Below are 14,591 nucleotides of genomic sequence, written 5' to 3' on the forward strand. Positions count from 1 at the left end.
AGTTCCATGTCAGGATGGTGTGTGGCTTGGAGGGGTACTTGCAAGGTGGTGTTCCCATGCTTCTGCTGCTCTTGTGGTCGAGGTCGCGGGTTTGGAAGGTGCTGTCAAAGGAGCCTTGGCGAGTTGCTGCATTGCATCTGTAAGACAGTGTTCACTGCTTGGTGTAATGTTTTAAAATGTATAAGCTTAATTAGAAGTGATTATAAGTAATAATGCTTTAAAATATTGTTAAAGTAACTATAATATCTGTAAGCTCAGTTAAACATGGTATGAGACTGAGAAGCAAGCCTGATACTGAGCCAAGGTTATGTTAAAAAAAAAAGCTGGCAGCGAAAAACAAACCTTGAGTTAAATATGAAAAGAATGTAGTGGTATGTTTGAAATTAACAGATAATGAAAAAACAGAACATTAATTAAGTTACAATTAAAACAGAAAGTTTAAAGCTTCTAAGATCTATTATTACTAGAGTAAAATACATTGCAGTAACTCATGTAACAACAGTTTCTTTGAAGTTCTTAGATAATGAATAACTAAGTTGCAAGAAAATGGAACAAAGTGATGGCAGAAAATTAAGCATAACATTTAATGTTAAAGTTTTAAAAAAATGACTAAACAGAATGAGTGAGATAGCCCAGGCAATTGTCAGTTGCCATGTAGGCTCAAAGGAGAAAAAGAATTTAAAAGAATAGCTATTGAACATGCAAAGCAGCATGAAAAACTCAGAAGAAGAAAGAAGAGAACACAGCAAAAGAGAGACCGTACCACAGTCACTTGGAGGGCTACCGCCAAGATCTCAGGAAAAGACAATGACTATTGTCTTTGCACTGAATGTAAACTACTTAATAAATCTGCTATACTTGTAACCAATATATACCTGTACCCATAGTAGTTTGTTGCAGTCACAGACAAGTCACCCTTGTTGAATTAAATTGAATCCTGTAGGTAGCAGGAATGCTACGCATCTTGTAGATGGTATACACTGCTGCCACTGTGCATCAGTGGTGAAGGGAGTGAATGTTGAAGGTGGTGGATGGGGGTGCCAATCAAGCGGTCTGCTTTGTCCTGGATGGTGTTGAGCTTCTTGAGTGTTGTTGGAGCTGCACCCATCCAGGCAAGTGGAGAGTATTCCATCACAGTCCTGACTTGTACCTTGTAGATGGCTGACAGGCTTTGCGGAGTCTGGAGTTACTCACCGCAGAATTCCTCGCCTCTGACCTGCTCCTGTAGCTACAGTTGTTATGTGGCTGGTCCAGTTCAGTTTCTGATTAATGGTAACCCCCAAGATGTTGATAATGGGGGATTCAGTGATGGCAATGCCATTGAATGTCAAGAGGAGATGGTTCGATTCTCTCTTGTTTGAGATGGTCATTGCCTGGCACTTGTGTGGCGCCAATGTTACTTGCCATTTATCAACCCAAGCCTGGATGTTTTCCAGGTCTTGCTGCAGCTGGACACGGGTTGCTTCAGTATCTGAGGATCTGTCAAATGCTGCCTTGATGACAAGGACAGTCACTCTCACCTCATGTCTGGAGTTCAGCTCTTTTGTCCATGTTTGCACCAAGGCTGTAATGAGGTCAGGAGCTGAGTGGCCCTAGCATCACCCAAACTAAGCATCAGTGAGCAGGTTAATGCTGAGTAAGTGCCACTTGATAGCACTATCGACGACCCCTTCCATCACTTTGCTGATGATCAAGTGATGACTGATGGGGCAGTAATTGGCCAGGTTGCATTTGTCCTGCTTTTTGTGGACAGGACATACCTGAGCATTATTCCCAATTGCCAGGTAGATGCCAGTGTTGTAGCTGTACTGGAACAGCTTGGCTAGGAACGCGGTTAGTTCTGGAGCACAAGACTTCAGTACTACTGTCAGGGCCCACAGCCTTTGCAGTATTCAGTGCCTTCAGCCATTCCTTGATATCATTTGGAGAGAATTGGATTGGCTGAAAACTGGCATCACTGATGCTGGGGACCTCAGGAGGAGTCTGAGATGGACCATCCACTCAGCACTTCTGGCTGAAGATGGATGCAAATGTAAATGATTGAAGCTCACCCTTCACTGTTTCTTATCCTTTATTTGATCCTTTTACTCTATTTTTCTGCCTCGCTTTGCCTAAGAATATTTTATAGTACTCTCGGTCAGCAGTAACCCTTATTAATGTTTGTTCACCTTGTCAGTTTTCCAGTCAACTGTTCAGCACAGCACTAGTTAACCTGCTTTTTGTGCACATTACTTTTTTCACTTTATTGTTTTCATGTTGCCCTCTAATAATAGTGACCATTCACTGAAGTCAGTTATCTTGTCCCCAGAAGAAACCTATGTATCATCCTTTTCACACCTCTTTTTTAACCTAACACCTTTCATATATTTCCTTCTATGGTCCTTATGATTTGAAAAAAAATCTCACATGTGACACTACTAATGGTTGAATTTCCTCTCCCTAAGTTGGCTGATCAGCTTTTGCCTGTATTTGTTGAACTTGTCCTCAGAAAACTAAAACAATTATCTCAAACGCAACTGATTAGTAAGTTCCAGATTACATCCTGAGCTCTTTTATTTTCTGGATCAGTTTACTCCAAACTTTCCCCATGTTATTTACTTCTTAATTTGACTTCTGGACATTCTCTGTATGAATGTAAAATGATCTGATCACCAAAATTCAATTAGCAAATCAACTTTTATTTCAACATATCAATTCACATCAGCATAAATCTACAGATTTATAAGAAAGCTATTTCAAATATTTCCATAAAGACATTCTGTGTGAAAGCCACCTTTTGGTTCCAATAAATTAATGATATCTAATGTTGTATTGAATTAATTAATTGAAGTTCAACTCTATTGTATTTTTTAAAGTATGTTTTCCCTTTCACATTGTTATCTTCACCACCTAGTTTGCTGCAATTTTTATAGAGCCTTTTATGGTAGTTCCTCCTATGCTGTTCCCCGTGCTGCGAGTGCAAGTGTCACTTTACGAAGTACTCCCTGGTACTGAGGCCACTCTTCCTGGATACGGGCAATGATAGCGCTGATGGTGTGAATTCGACTTTCTTGCTTCTGTGTTTCATTCCTCAGTGACTGTTCGGATTTGCATTGTTGAATGTACTTTCCTTCTTTCACTGCCTGAAGGTTTTTGAGACGTGTCTGAAAAGTCACGATCTTGGTGAAATTCTGAATAACGAGAAATAGTAAATGTGTTTCATTTGTACATCTGATCTCATTTAAGCTACTGTTTCATTATCTCTAGCTATTAATGCATTTTCAACAGTCTGCGACTGTATTGCCTTGGTGTATTAATAAACTGTATATCAAGGTGACAGAATGTAATTTGTTGTTTGTGATTCTCCCACACAATGAGTTCCAGATCTCGGGCTGAATTTTATTTTCCTGCGGCGATGGGCAAAGAAAATGGTGACCCACATGTGCGGGCCATGCGCCGCCATGTCGCCGCGATCTAGCGTGCGGTGGCTCATTATAATATGCAGGGCGATCGCCCCCCACCCCCAATCATGTGACGGGGTGGCCTCAGCAACGCTGTCAACAGCGTCACCTGTTTCTGCGCAGGTGCTGGTGCTATTTTTAAAGGACTGCCAGGCCTGCGTTGACAGGTCAAAGTTGACCTCGTCCTGCCAAAACTGCAACGAAAAATAAAGTTTGACCAAACTCCCCAACTGCAGCAGAAAAACCCAGATTACCCCTTTTCCAGCCCAACTGCACTAAGTGCAGAGTTGAACTCTTCCCCCCTCGCCCCCAACTACACTGTTAATGCAGCGTTGACACCTTCCCCCCTACAACTTCACTACAGATGCAGAGCTCCACCCTTCCCCACCTTGGTGGCGCCAGCGCTCCCTGAATGTGAAAATTAAGGTTTTGCATGATGCATGTTGTTCGGAAGATCAGGAAATGCCGGTAAGATCACTCCGGCTTCCACTTAAATGTATTTAAATAGATGATTTGAATATTGAAAACCAGGTCCTGCTGTAGAGTGGCGGATGTGCCGCCATGTTGCTTCCCTGCCGCCAGAAAGATTGGGCCCGGCAGTCCTGATGTCGGGCTCCTTGGCGGGCCGCTGCCACTGCGATCCTCCGGACATCCCAACACACAGCTCGATGTTGGGTGCTCAACAAAATTCAGCCCCTTGAGTGGAGTTTCAGAAGGAAGGTATAAGCAATGTGCTTCCCTGAGAAAGAGCAAAAGTCAAAGAGAGGGAAAAAGCAAAGTCAGTGCAAAAATATTCTGCTCTCCTGTACATTTGAGTGGCTGAATTATATTGTAGCATTGACAGGCCAAAAATGTAAAATGCCTCCTTCCTTTTGGCCTCCTTGTCTCGAGAGACAATGGGTAAGCGCCTAGAGGTGGTCAGTGGTTTGTGGAGCAGCGCCTGGAGTGGCTATAAAGGCCAATTCTAGAGTGACAGACTCTTCCACAGCTCTACAGGTAAAGTTGGTTGTCAGGGCTGTTACACAGTTGGCTCTCTCCTTACACTGCTGTCTCTTTTCCTGCCAACCGCTGAGTCTCTTCGACTCGCCTCTCTTCAGCCCCGCCTTTATGGCTGTCTGCCAGCTCTGGTGATCGCTGGCAATTGGCTCCCATGACTTGAGGTCAATGTCGCAAGACTTCGTGTCATGTTTGCAAACGTCTTTAAAGCAGAGACATGGATGGCCGGTGGGTCTGATACCAGTGACGAGCTCGCTGTACAATACATCCTTGGGGATCCTGCCATCTTCCATGCAGCTCACATGTCCAAGCCATCTGAAGCGCCGCTGGCTCAGTAGGGCATACATGCTGGGGATGTTGACTGCCTCGAAGACTTCTGCGTTGGAGATACGGTCCTGCCCACCTGATGCCAAGGATTCTTCGGAGACAGTGAAGATGGAATGCGTTGAGATGTTGCTCTTGGCTGACATATGTTGTCCAGGCCTTGCTGCCGTAGAGCAAGGTATTAAGGACACAGGCTTGAAACACTCAGACTTTTGTGTTCCGTGTCACTGCGCCATTTTCCCACACCCTCTTGGCCAGTCTGGACATAGCAGCAGACGCCTTTCCCATGTGCTTGTTGATTTCTGCATCGAGAGACAGGTTGCTGGTAATGGTTGAGCCCAGGTAGGTGAACTCTTGAACCACATCCAGAGTGTGGTCACCGATATTGATGGATGGAGCATTTCTGACGTCCTGTCCCATGATGTTTGTTTTGTTGAAATTGATGGTTAGGCCAAATTTGTTGCAGGCAGCCGCAAGCCTGTCACTGAGTCTCTGCAGACACTCTTCCATGTGGGATGTTAATGTGGCATCGTCAGCAAAGAGGAGTTCCCTGATGAGGACTTTCCGTATTTTGGTTCTTTGGTGAGATCTATGAAGGCAACGTAGAGGGGCATCTATTGTTTGCGGCATTGCTCCTGTAACTGGCGAAGGGAGAACAGCATATCAAGTGCGGCTTTCGAGCAGAGAGATCCACTATTGACACGCTGTTCTCCCTCCGCCAGCTACAGCAGAAATGCCGCGAACAATGGACGCCCCTCTATGTTATCTTCATAGATCTCACCAAAATGCCACAAAGCGGTAAAAGGGGCTCTTCTCTCCTCCACCATTAAGTTCATATTTGCTTCTCTGATGCTTCATAGCAATGAGTGAACTATCATAGGGAATGTTGCTTTTGCGGCTTACAGTGGCTATGGTTCAGTTTTTTGACCAGATTCCCTGCTTGACCTCCCATACACCATCACATCATTATGCATTTTGTTCAATACCCTAAGTATGAAATGTGCAACAATACTACATTATTTCAACCATAACCTTTTGTTGACATCAATTAAGAAGTCAAAATGTATTAAAAAGAAACAGAAACACAATGCAAACAGCATACTCATATTCTTTCTTCATTAATAACAAAAATTTTACTCAGTATATTGTTTCGACCGGGTGAGGAAGGGGTCTCAGGCTCCCTTTTTGCCCCTTTCCTGGTTTGGCGGTAACAGGGTTTATCTTTTAAAACACAGTGATTTTAGCTTATCCCCTCACTGAGCCCCGGGCTCAATGCACTCTAATTGTAATTGTAAATGAACCAATCAGACAGGTTTTCTTCGGTTTAAATAAGAAAGATGTAAGTTTACTCGGTTAAAACTACTAAAATACGCGACGCAACCACGCTCGCATGCACACGACAGAAACACAAACATAAATAGATACAGAGGGAGAGAAAGAATTGGGTGGGGGTGGAATGGTTTGAAGTAGAGTTGGTAATAAATGGAATACAGGTACTGTCTTTTTTTCTTTGATGTAATGTCCTTGGTTGAAGTTGAGGTATGGAGTTCTCGCTGGGGCCTGGTGAACAATTTCAAACTTGCTTCTCTGGTACCAGAAGGCTGAAGAGGTGCTCTGTCTTGATGCTTAAGCTGCTTCCGTTGGTCCCTGGGACTTTGCTTGAGAGACAGACAGAAGGAGACCTTCCTCCTTGGTTCTCAACTTGCAGTCTGTCTTTTCTGTGTGGCACAATTCAAAAGGTCCCCAGTCTGGCCAGCAGGTAGGTCATAAGACCCTCTCTTTGTTTGAAACAGTAGCTTCTGGGAGGGTTGTTGGTTTCAAAGCTTTGCAGACACACTCGGTGGGGGTTGCAGTTCTGGCTCTTACACAGACAAGACGTGGATCATCACTATTGCCCAGACCAATCTTGTTAATTGAATCAGTGAGCATTCCCATTGCTTCTCTATTCAACTGTCTCTCAGAATGCAAATGTGCAACCATGTTTTCAGCTGTTCAGCTCTGTTGTTCTTTTAAACAAGTTAAGTGGAATGTCCAGTAAAAGATGTTCAAGTAGTTCCATATGACAAAATGAATATGCTTCCATTTGGCAGGTGTGATTTCTGTCACACCTCCACCCCTTGCTGAATGAAATCTGAATTTAGGGGAGCATTTCATCGTCATCCAGGCCACCGCCTGCCAAGAATGAGGCACATTAAATTTGTCACATGGACATTAAACTTCAAATTGTTGCTGGGAAGAAAAGAAGGCCTGTTACAAGGAATTGCCAGGCCCCTAGCCGGAAAGACATTTTTTGCATACAAGCAGACTGTGTTAGAACTGCTCCCAATACACAGAACGGACGTGGTCAGATCAGTTTAGTCACATGACTAACTAGCTGTTGCAGACTTTTGAACTGATAATTTTAAATTGTAGAGACAGAATTTGAACTCAAAAAGCTGTTTGCTCCTGGACTGAAAAGACCTCTTGGGGCTGGCTTGCCACAGCCTCACCTGTCTGTTTCTACCTCTTTCTCATGGAACTGAAACCCACTGATGATACAGGAACCCCAAGAGAGAGAAAAGTCTCCTACAATGAACAAGGTTTAAGAAGAATACTGGGCCCCAATGAAAAGCAAAAAGTACCTGCAAGCAAGAACTACCTACAAAAGGACTCTAAAGTGAGCTCAAAGCACAGTAACAAGAAACTCTTCAGATATTGCCTCAAACCTCTCCACTTTATTTTTCTTCTGCTCTTTTCTGTCTCTATTTGCATGTGCATATCGCGTATGCATGCTAGAGTGGGGTGTGGCATGTATCTGTAGGCGCTAACCAAATTAGAGTTTAAGTTTTAATAAATTTGACTTTTCTTCTTTAAACCTAAGAAAGCCTGTTTGTGCTCATTTCTTTGCCTTATAATTGGAAAGCGGTGAACAAGGATTCACCAAGGGGCAGCTCAAAACACAACGTGTTTAAAATAAAACCCTGTTATGGTAAGACCAGGTGAAGGCTGAAAGGGAACCCTAGACCTCTTTTACACCTGGTCGTAACATCATTATAAGTTAGAAGGAATAGAAAATACAGGAAAGCACACATGCATTTCTCTCATTCATTCTCATCCATTCACAAATCTTTGAAATTGTTTCAACCCGTCTTTCCCGTGTAGCAGTGCTGCTTTAAACTGCCCCCTTTTCTTGAGGTGGGTCTGAGATAGCTATGTGTTGCCAAAGGGGTTTAAAGTTTCTTTACGATCAGCTTGCAATATGCTGGGAATGGGCATCCCAATATACAAATCACCAGCCCTCTGCTGGAGAATTTCCTAAAAGCCTATACAGGAATTAGGGGTGCCGATTTCACTGCAGGTTGGGGTTTCCCCTCAACCTGGCACAAGTGGCAACTCCTACAGTACTCCACTACATCTCTGTGGAGATTTGGCCAATCAAATTGCTGTCTTGTGTGGGCTTTGGTTTTTTGTATACTGACATGTACAGCCATTGTCAACTCATGGGCCATTCTTAATATTTCCCTCCGGTACCTCTGTGGCACCACTAACTGGTGAACCACTGTCCACTCTTTGTCCTCAGGTCTGTGAGGAGAACTCCACTTCCTCATCAGTACCTCATTCTTTAAATAACAGCAATCAGGGACTCCCTCTCCTTCCATTTCTGCCTGGGCAGCCTATGCTAACTTTCTCAATACTGGTTCGGCTCGCGGGGTCTCAACTAGGGAAGGTCTATTTAATCCATTCCTTGGGTCCTCTAACTTTCCAAAAAAAGTTTCAGACAGACAGACCTTGGGTCCTCTGTCTGCAGTGCCAATTCAGTCTCCTCTGCGGGAGCTAGTTTGGCCATGGCCCGATTCAATACACAATTGGGGAACTGCAGGGGACCGTTTCCTACCACTGCCCTGTCTCGCTGACCTCCTTCGGTCTCTCTTTCACTACTGGGGAAGCTACCACCTTCGCCCCTGCCAGATCATTACCAAGGAGCAGGTCAACCCCATCCCTACGGTCACTGGTCCCAAAATTAGGTCACACTCCAAGTGCACCCGGTGTAAAGATACGGGAATGCACTGCCCTCCAATACCATTAACCACCATTCTGGTATTTACTTTATTCTCTGGGGGAAAGGTCAGGCCTTTTGCCAGCAAAAGGGATCTGGTGGCCCCTGTATCCCTGAGTATTACTTTGGGCTTGCTTGCCCCACTCGAGGGGTTTGGGATTCTTCTCCCTTCAGGTACAAAATCCTGTTAACCTTCAGGGATCCGATGAAATTTTCCTGCACCCACGGAAGTATTTTTCTCTGGGTCTTACTGCTGCTGCAGTTAAAACCACAACTTGTTCGGCTGTGCTTTCCATCAGGGTCCCTTCTTCTGCATTGAGTGGGTGTGCCCTGATTAATCTAACAGGCTTTCCCCGTAGTTTCCAGCAGTCAGCTCTTAGATGACCTGCCTTATTACAATGGAAGTACACACGTCTCCGGGTCTCACTCCTACTTTCAGCACTATTTTTGGCTGGAGGAGGGCCCCCTGTGTATCCTGCTTTTCTTTTTCTCCCAGGACTGCTTGGGCTCCTATCACCTTCCCACCCTTTGTCCTTTTAGGGTTTGTGGAGGTGACTAGGAAAGGTTTTCCCCTGGGGAACTGACTTGATTATTAGAGCGAACTTATCAGCCAGAATTGCGGCTTGCTTCACTCCATGTATTTTTTCTTCCTCCACATGGGTCTTTCTGGAGATTGAAAGAGAGTGTTTAAATTCCTCAAGGAGAATTACCTCACTGAAGTTTTCATATGTGGGATGCACATTAAGAGCCCTCAGCCACTGGTCAAAAACCAGCTGCTTACTCCTCTCAAACTCCAAGTAAGTTTGATCAACTTGTTTCTGGAGGGTTTGGAACTTCTGGCAGTAGGCTTCCGGTACTAGCTCATATGCCCCGAGGATAGCATATTTAGTGAGTTCATAATTTGGTGAATTCTCATCTGGCAATAGGGATTAAACCTCATGGGCTTTTCCGGTTAACTTGCTTTGCAGAAGGAGAGTCCAGCTGTCAGCCGGCCATTTTAACTGCCTTGCAAGTTTCTCAAAAGTTACAAAAAATGCTTCCACATCTCCCTCATTGAATTTCGTAATCAATTGGGAAAATTTTAAAAGCTCAGCACACAGCTCTGCATTACTTGTATTCTCCATATTGGCCGTGCTTTCACTGGGGTTACTCTGTTGCCCCCTAGCTAACTCATGTCACATGGACAAATGCGAGTTAATTAAGGAAAGCCAGCATGGATTTCTTAAGGGAAAATCATGTTTAACTAACTTGCTGGAGTTTTTTGAGGGGTAACAGAGAGGGTTGATGAGGCCTTTTGACAGTCCATGTACACCACATCCATGCTGGCTTTCCTTAATTAACTGGCATTTGTCTGTGGGTCCAAACTGGATGCCAACCCCGAAATTTCGGCTATGACTGGGTGAGGAACGGGTCTCAGGCTCCCTTATTGCCCCTTTCCTGGTTTGCCCGTAAGGGTTTATCTTTTAAAACACAGTGATTTTAGCTTACCCCCTCACTGAGTCCCAGACTCACTGCACTGTAATTGTAATTGCAAATGAACCAAATTAGAGTGATAAGGCTAATAAACTTACATCTTTCTTATTTAAACCTAAGAAAGACTGGTTTTCTTAGGTTTAAACAAGAAAGATGTAAGTTTATTAGCCTTATCACTCTAACTCGGTAAAAATGGCTAAAATATGCGACGCAACCAAGCTTGAACACACACATAAATAGATAGAGGGGGAGAAAGAATGGGCGGGGGGAGGGGGGAGGTTGAAGTAGAGTTGGTAATAAATGGAATTCAGTTACTGTCTTTTCTCTTCGATGTGATGTCCTTGGTTGAAGTTGAGGTCTGGAGTTCTCGTTGGGGCCTGGTGCACAATTTCAAACTGGCTTCTGTGGTACCAGAAAGTTGAAGAGGTGCTTTGTCTTGAGGCTTAAGCTGCTACCATTTGTCCCTGGGACTTTGCTTGAGAGAGAGAGATAGAGAGAGAGAGACCTTCTTTCTTGGTTCTCAACTTGCAGTCTGTCTTTTCTGTATGGCACAATTCAAAAAGGCCCCCAGTCTGGCCAGTAGGTAGGTCATGTGACCCTATCTTTGTTTGAAACAGTAGCTTCTGAGAGGGTTGTTGATTTCAAAGCTTTCCAGACACACTCGGTGGGGGGTGGAGTTCTGGCTCTTACACAGACAAGACGTGGATCATCACTATTACCCAGACCAATATTGTTAATTGAATCACTGAGCACTCCCATTGTCTCTCTATTCAACTGTCTCTCAGAATGCAAATGTGCAACCATGTTTTCAGCTGTTCAGCTCTGTTATTCTTTTAAACAAGTAATATGCAATGTCCAGGAAAAAAAGTTCAAGCAGTGTCCCATATGACAAAATTAATATGCTTCCATTTGTCAGGTGTGATTTCCGACACAATATTCTCTTCAGAGCTTAATGGGAAACTGCATCAAATGGTGTAATGAGCCATGCTGATTAGAAACTTGGGTTGAGGTTGGGCCAGGCCCAGATAGAATTCATCTGTTATCTACCATATGATCAAGTAGCCCGCTGATATACTGATATCCAAGCTCAAATGAAGTATGACCATGGGTAAAGTAATGGAAGGATGCGTGCGTTTGTAGAACCATAACCCAAGAACAAGTCTTTTCAAAAGAGGAAACTAAGGGAAGAAAACTGTTTGAGGAAAGTTGCATCCATTTGGTACATGAAGACCAAATATGGTTGGTTGGTGGTATATAGAAAATCTATCTCTGATTAAAGAGGTCTGCTGCATTATTAGAGTTATCACTCAGTATTATATTTTACATCAAGTATTGCAAGCCAATATATGTACTCTTTTGCTTCATTTTGTTCATCAGTGAATTCTTTACTTTTGTAAACTTATCTCTACATAGTTGAAGATTTTTCCAGGATTGGTATATGGGTGTAATTGGCAAGGCCAGCAATTATTGGCCATTCCTAGTTGAGCTCAGAAGGTGGTGTTGCCCTTCTTGAAATGTTGCAGTCTGTGTCGTGATGGTGCTCCCCCATTGTTGTTAGATAGGGAATTCCAGGATTTTGACCCAGCAACGATAAAGGAAAGGTGATTATAGGTCCAATTCAGGATAGTGTGTGACTTGGAGCTGATGATTTTTCCATGCACTTGCTGCCCTTGTCCATCTAGGTGTGAAGGTTGCAGGTTCGGGAGGTGCTGCTGATGAAGTGTTGGCAACTTGCTGGAGTGCATCCTATGGACATTGTAACCACAGTGTGCCAGTGATGAAAATGAATGGATGCTTAGGCTAATGATGAATGTTTGATCAACACAAACTAGGAGGCAGTGTTCAAGGGAATGTGAGACATCTATGCAGATTGAATAACTGGGTTTTGATGCATGCAGCGTGGTTGAGAAATTGGTCCACAAATTCTATTTTCGGTTCTGGGTGTCTTCTTTGGCCTCCTTATCTCGAGAGACAATGGGTAAGCGCCTGGAGGTGGTCAGTGCTGTGTGGAGCAGCGCCTGGAGCGGCTATAAAGGCCAATTCTAGAGTGACAGGCTCTTCCACAGGTGCTGCAGAGAAATTTGTTTGTCGGGGCTGTTACACAGTTGGCTCTCCCCTTGCGCTTTTGTCTTTTTTCCTGCCAACTGCTAAGTCTCTTCGACTCGCCACACTTTAGCCCCGCCTTTATGGCTGCCCGCCAGCTCTGGCGAACGCTGGCAACTGACTCCCACGACTTGTGATCAATGTCACAGGACTTCATGTCGCGTTTGCAGACGTCTTTAAAGCGGTTGTGGGTGTGCGTGCAAATAAAACAAGCATGATTCCTTTGTCCATGCAACACCATGTTTTTTTACATTACATCAAACTGCATCCTATTTCTGTTTGCTTTTAGTTTTTAATGTGGGACCAAATGCCGCTACAGATGTCATCTGTGTGACTGGGGTGTGATGATATTTGCACAAGCGATAAACAACTGTCACGTAATTACTGTAGGTCTGCTGAAACTGCTATGGAACAGCAGGCTGATCACAAGTTTAGATCTCAGCATAAGGAAATGTTCCCATAATGAGACTTTCTTTGTACAAACTGGATACAACCAAAAATACAAAATTTCTGCCAGTGGAAGACTCATATCTGAAAGTTTAGCTTCCACTCTAAATCCCAGGAATTACATATATATGTGTACCTCTGGTTTTGATCTGTGTCTGTGCTCAGTTAGCTGATATCCAGACCAGTGATTGGGGCACTAAAACTGGTTGCAGTGACGTGGATCAGAAAGGAAAAAAACTGGTCAATATTTTAGCACATGATTGTTATCAGAGTTACCAGAGTCCTGGCGAATCGCATAACTAGGGCTGTAGATAGGGCTTTAATCTAAATAGTGGGGGGGGGGGGGGGGGGAGGGTTCAGTTGCATGGAAAAACAGGAAGTTAAAGAAGGTAGGAGTGCAGGCTAGTGGTGAGACTGGATTGTTACCAAACTGCAAGAAGTATTCTGGTTAAACCAGAAGAGAGAAATAATAGACAGGTGAATAAAGCATCAGTGCTGAGGGACAGGTTAGGGGGTATAGCCCAAATAAGAGTTCTATATGCAGATGCATGGAGTGTAAGGAATAAACTAGATGAGCTGCAGGCGCAAATTCAAATGGAAGATTATGATGTGGTGGCCATTGCGGAGACATGGCTGCAGGATAGTTGGGACTGGGAACTAAATATACCTGGTTATAAAGTTTACAGGAGAGACAGGGAAAATGGCAGAGGGGGTGGAGTAGCCTTACTGATTAGAAATAATATCACCTCATTGGTGAGGGAGGATATAATGACGGGAAAGCATCCAGTGGAGACCTGATGGGTGGAATTCAGGAACAGAAAAGGATCTAAAACTGTAATAGATGTTGTGTATAGACCCCCGGTAGCAGTTCTGAGGTGTTAGATTGTATAAATGCACAAATTAGGCAAGTGTGTAACAAAGACAGAGTAGTATTAATGGGGGATTTTAACTTACACATTGATTTGGAAAGGTAGACTAGCACCTGTCAGAAAGGTACTGAATTTCTGGAATGTGTCCGGGATAGTTTCCTACAGCAATATGTCCTAGATGTAACAAGGGGACAGGCAATATAAGATTTAGTTATGAGTAATGAGCCAAATTTAATTAGTAGCCTAACTGTGCGTGAACATTTATCAAATAGTGATCACAATATGATCAAATTCAAGGTCACGTTTGAAAGTGAAAAGCACAAATCAGCTACTAGAATTTTAGACTTGGGTAAGGCTGACTTTACTGGGATGAGACAGAGACTGTCCATGGTAAACTGGGTAGATCTGTTAATGAGTCAAACGACCGAAGAACAGTGGAGAATATTTAAAGAAGCATTTAACGAAATACAGAGCGAGTATATACCCCTGAGAGGAAAAAGTTCCACTTCACAGAAAAAACAGCCATGGACAACTAAAGAGATTAGGGATAGCATAAAACAAAAAGAAAGGACTTACAAAAACGCAAAACGCAGCACAGATCCGGCCGAATGGGATCGAAACAAAGACCAGCGAAGGGTCACAAAGCAGCTTATAAGAGCTACTAAGAGATTATGAAAGGAAACTTGCAAGGGACATCAAAATTAATAAGAAGAAATTTTATAGTTACATAAAGGGAAAGCGGGTGGTCAAGAGCAATGTAGGCCCACTAAAAGCTGAAAATGGAGATATTGTCATTGATAATGGGGAAATGGCAGACATGTTGAACAATTACTTTGCCTCAGTATTTAAAGTTGAAAAGGAGGATAACTTGCCAGAAGTCCCGAAAAAGTTAACAGCCGATAG

General features: G+C 43.6%; 1 protein-coding gene across 1 annotated transcript in view; it reads right to left on the reverse strand.

Moving 5' to 3' along the window:
- Window positions 1-2,687: 2,687 nt before the first annotated feature.
- Window positions 2,688-14,591, reverse strand: part of ccdc40 (coiled-coil domain 40 molecular ruler complex subunit) — a 105,434-nt gene continuing 93,530 nt past the window's right edge. The window contains exon 23 of the mRNA XM_068058235.1: window positions 2,688-3,170. Coding sequence (XP_067914336.1) covers window positions 2,934-3,170 — 237 coding nt within the window. The 3' untranslated portion in view covers window positions 2,688-2,933. The remainder of the gene's footprint in view (window positions 3,171-14,591) is intronic.

Source organism: Heterodontus francisci, chromosome 26 (genome assembly GCF_036365525.1).
Source record: "Heterodontus francisci isolate sHetFra1 chromosome 26, sHetFra1.hap1, whole genome shotgun sequence".
NCBI lineage: Eukaryota > Metazoa > Chordata > Chondrichthyes > Heterodontiformes > Heterodontidae > Heterodontus > Heterodontus francisci.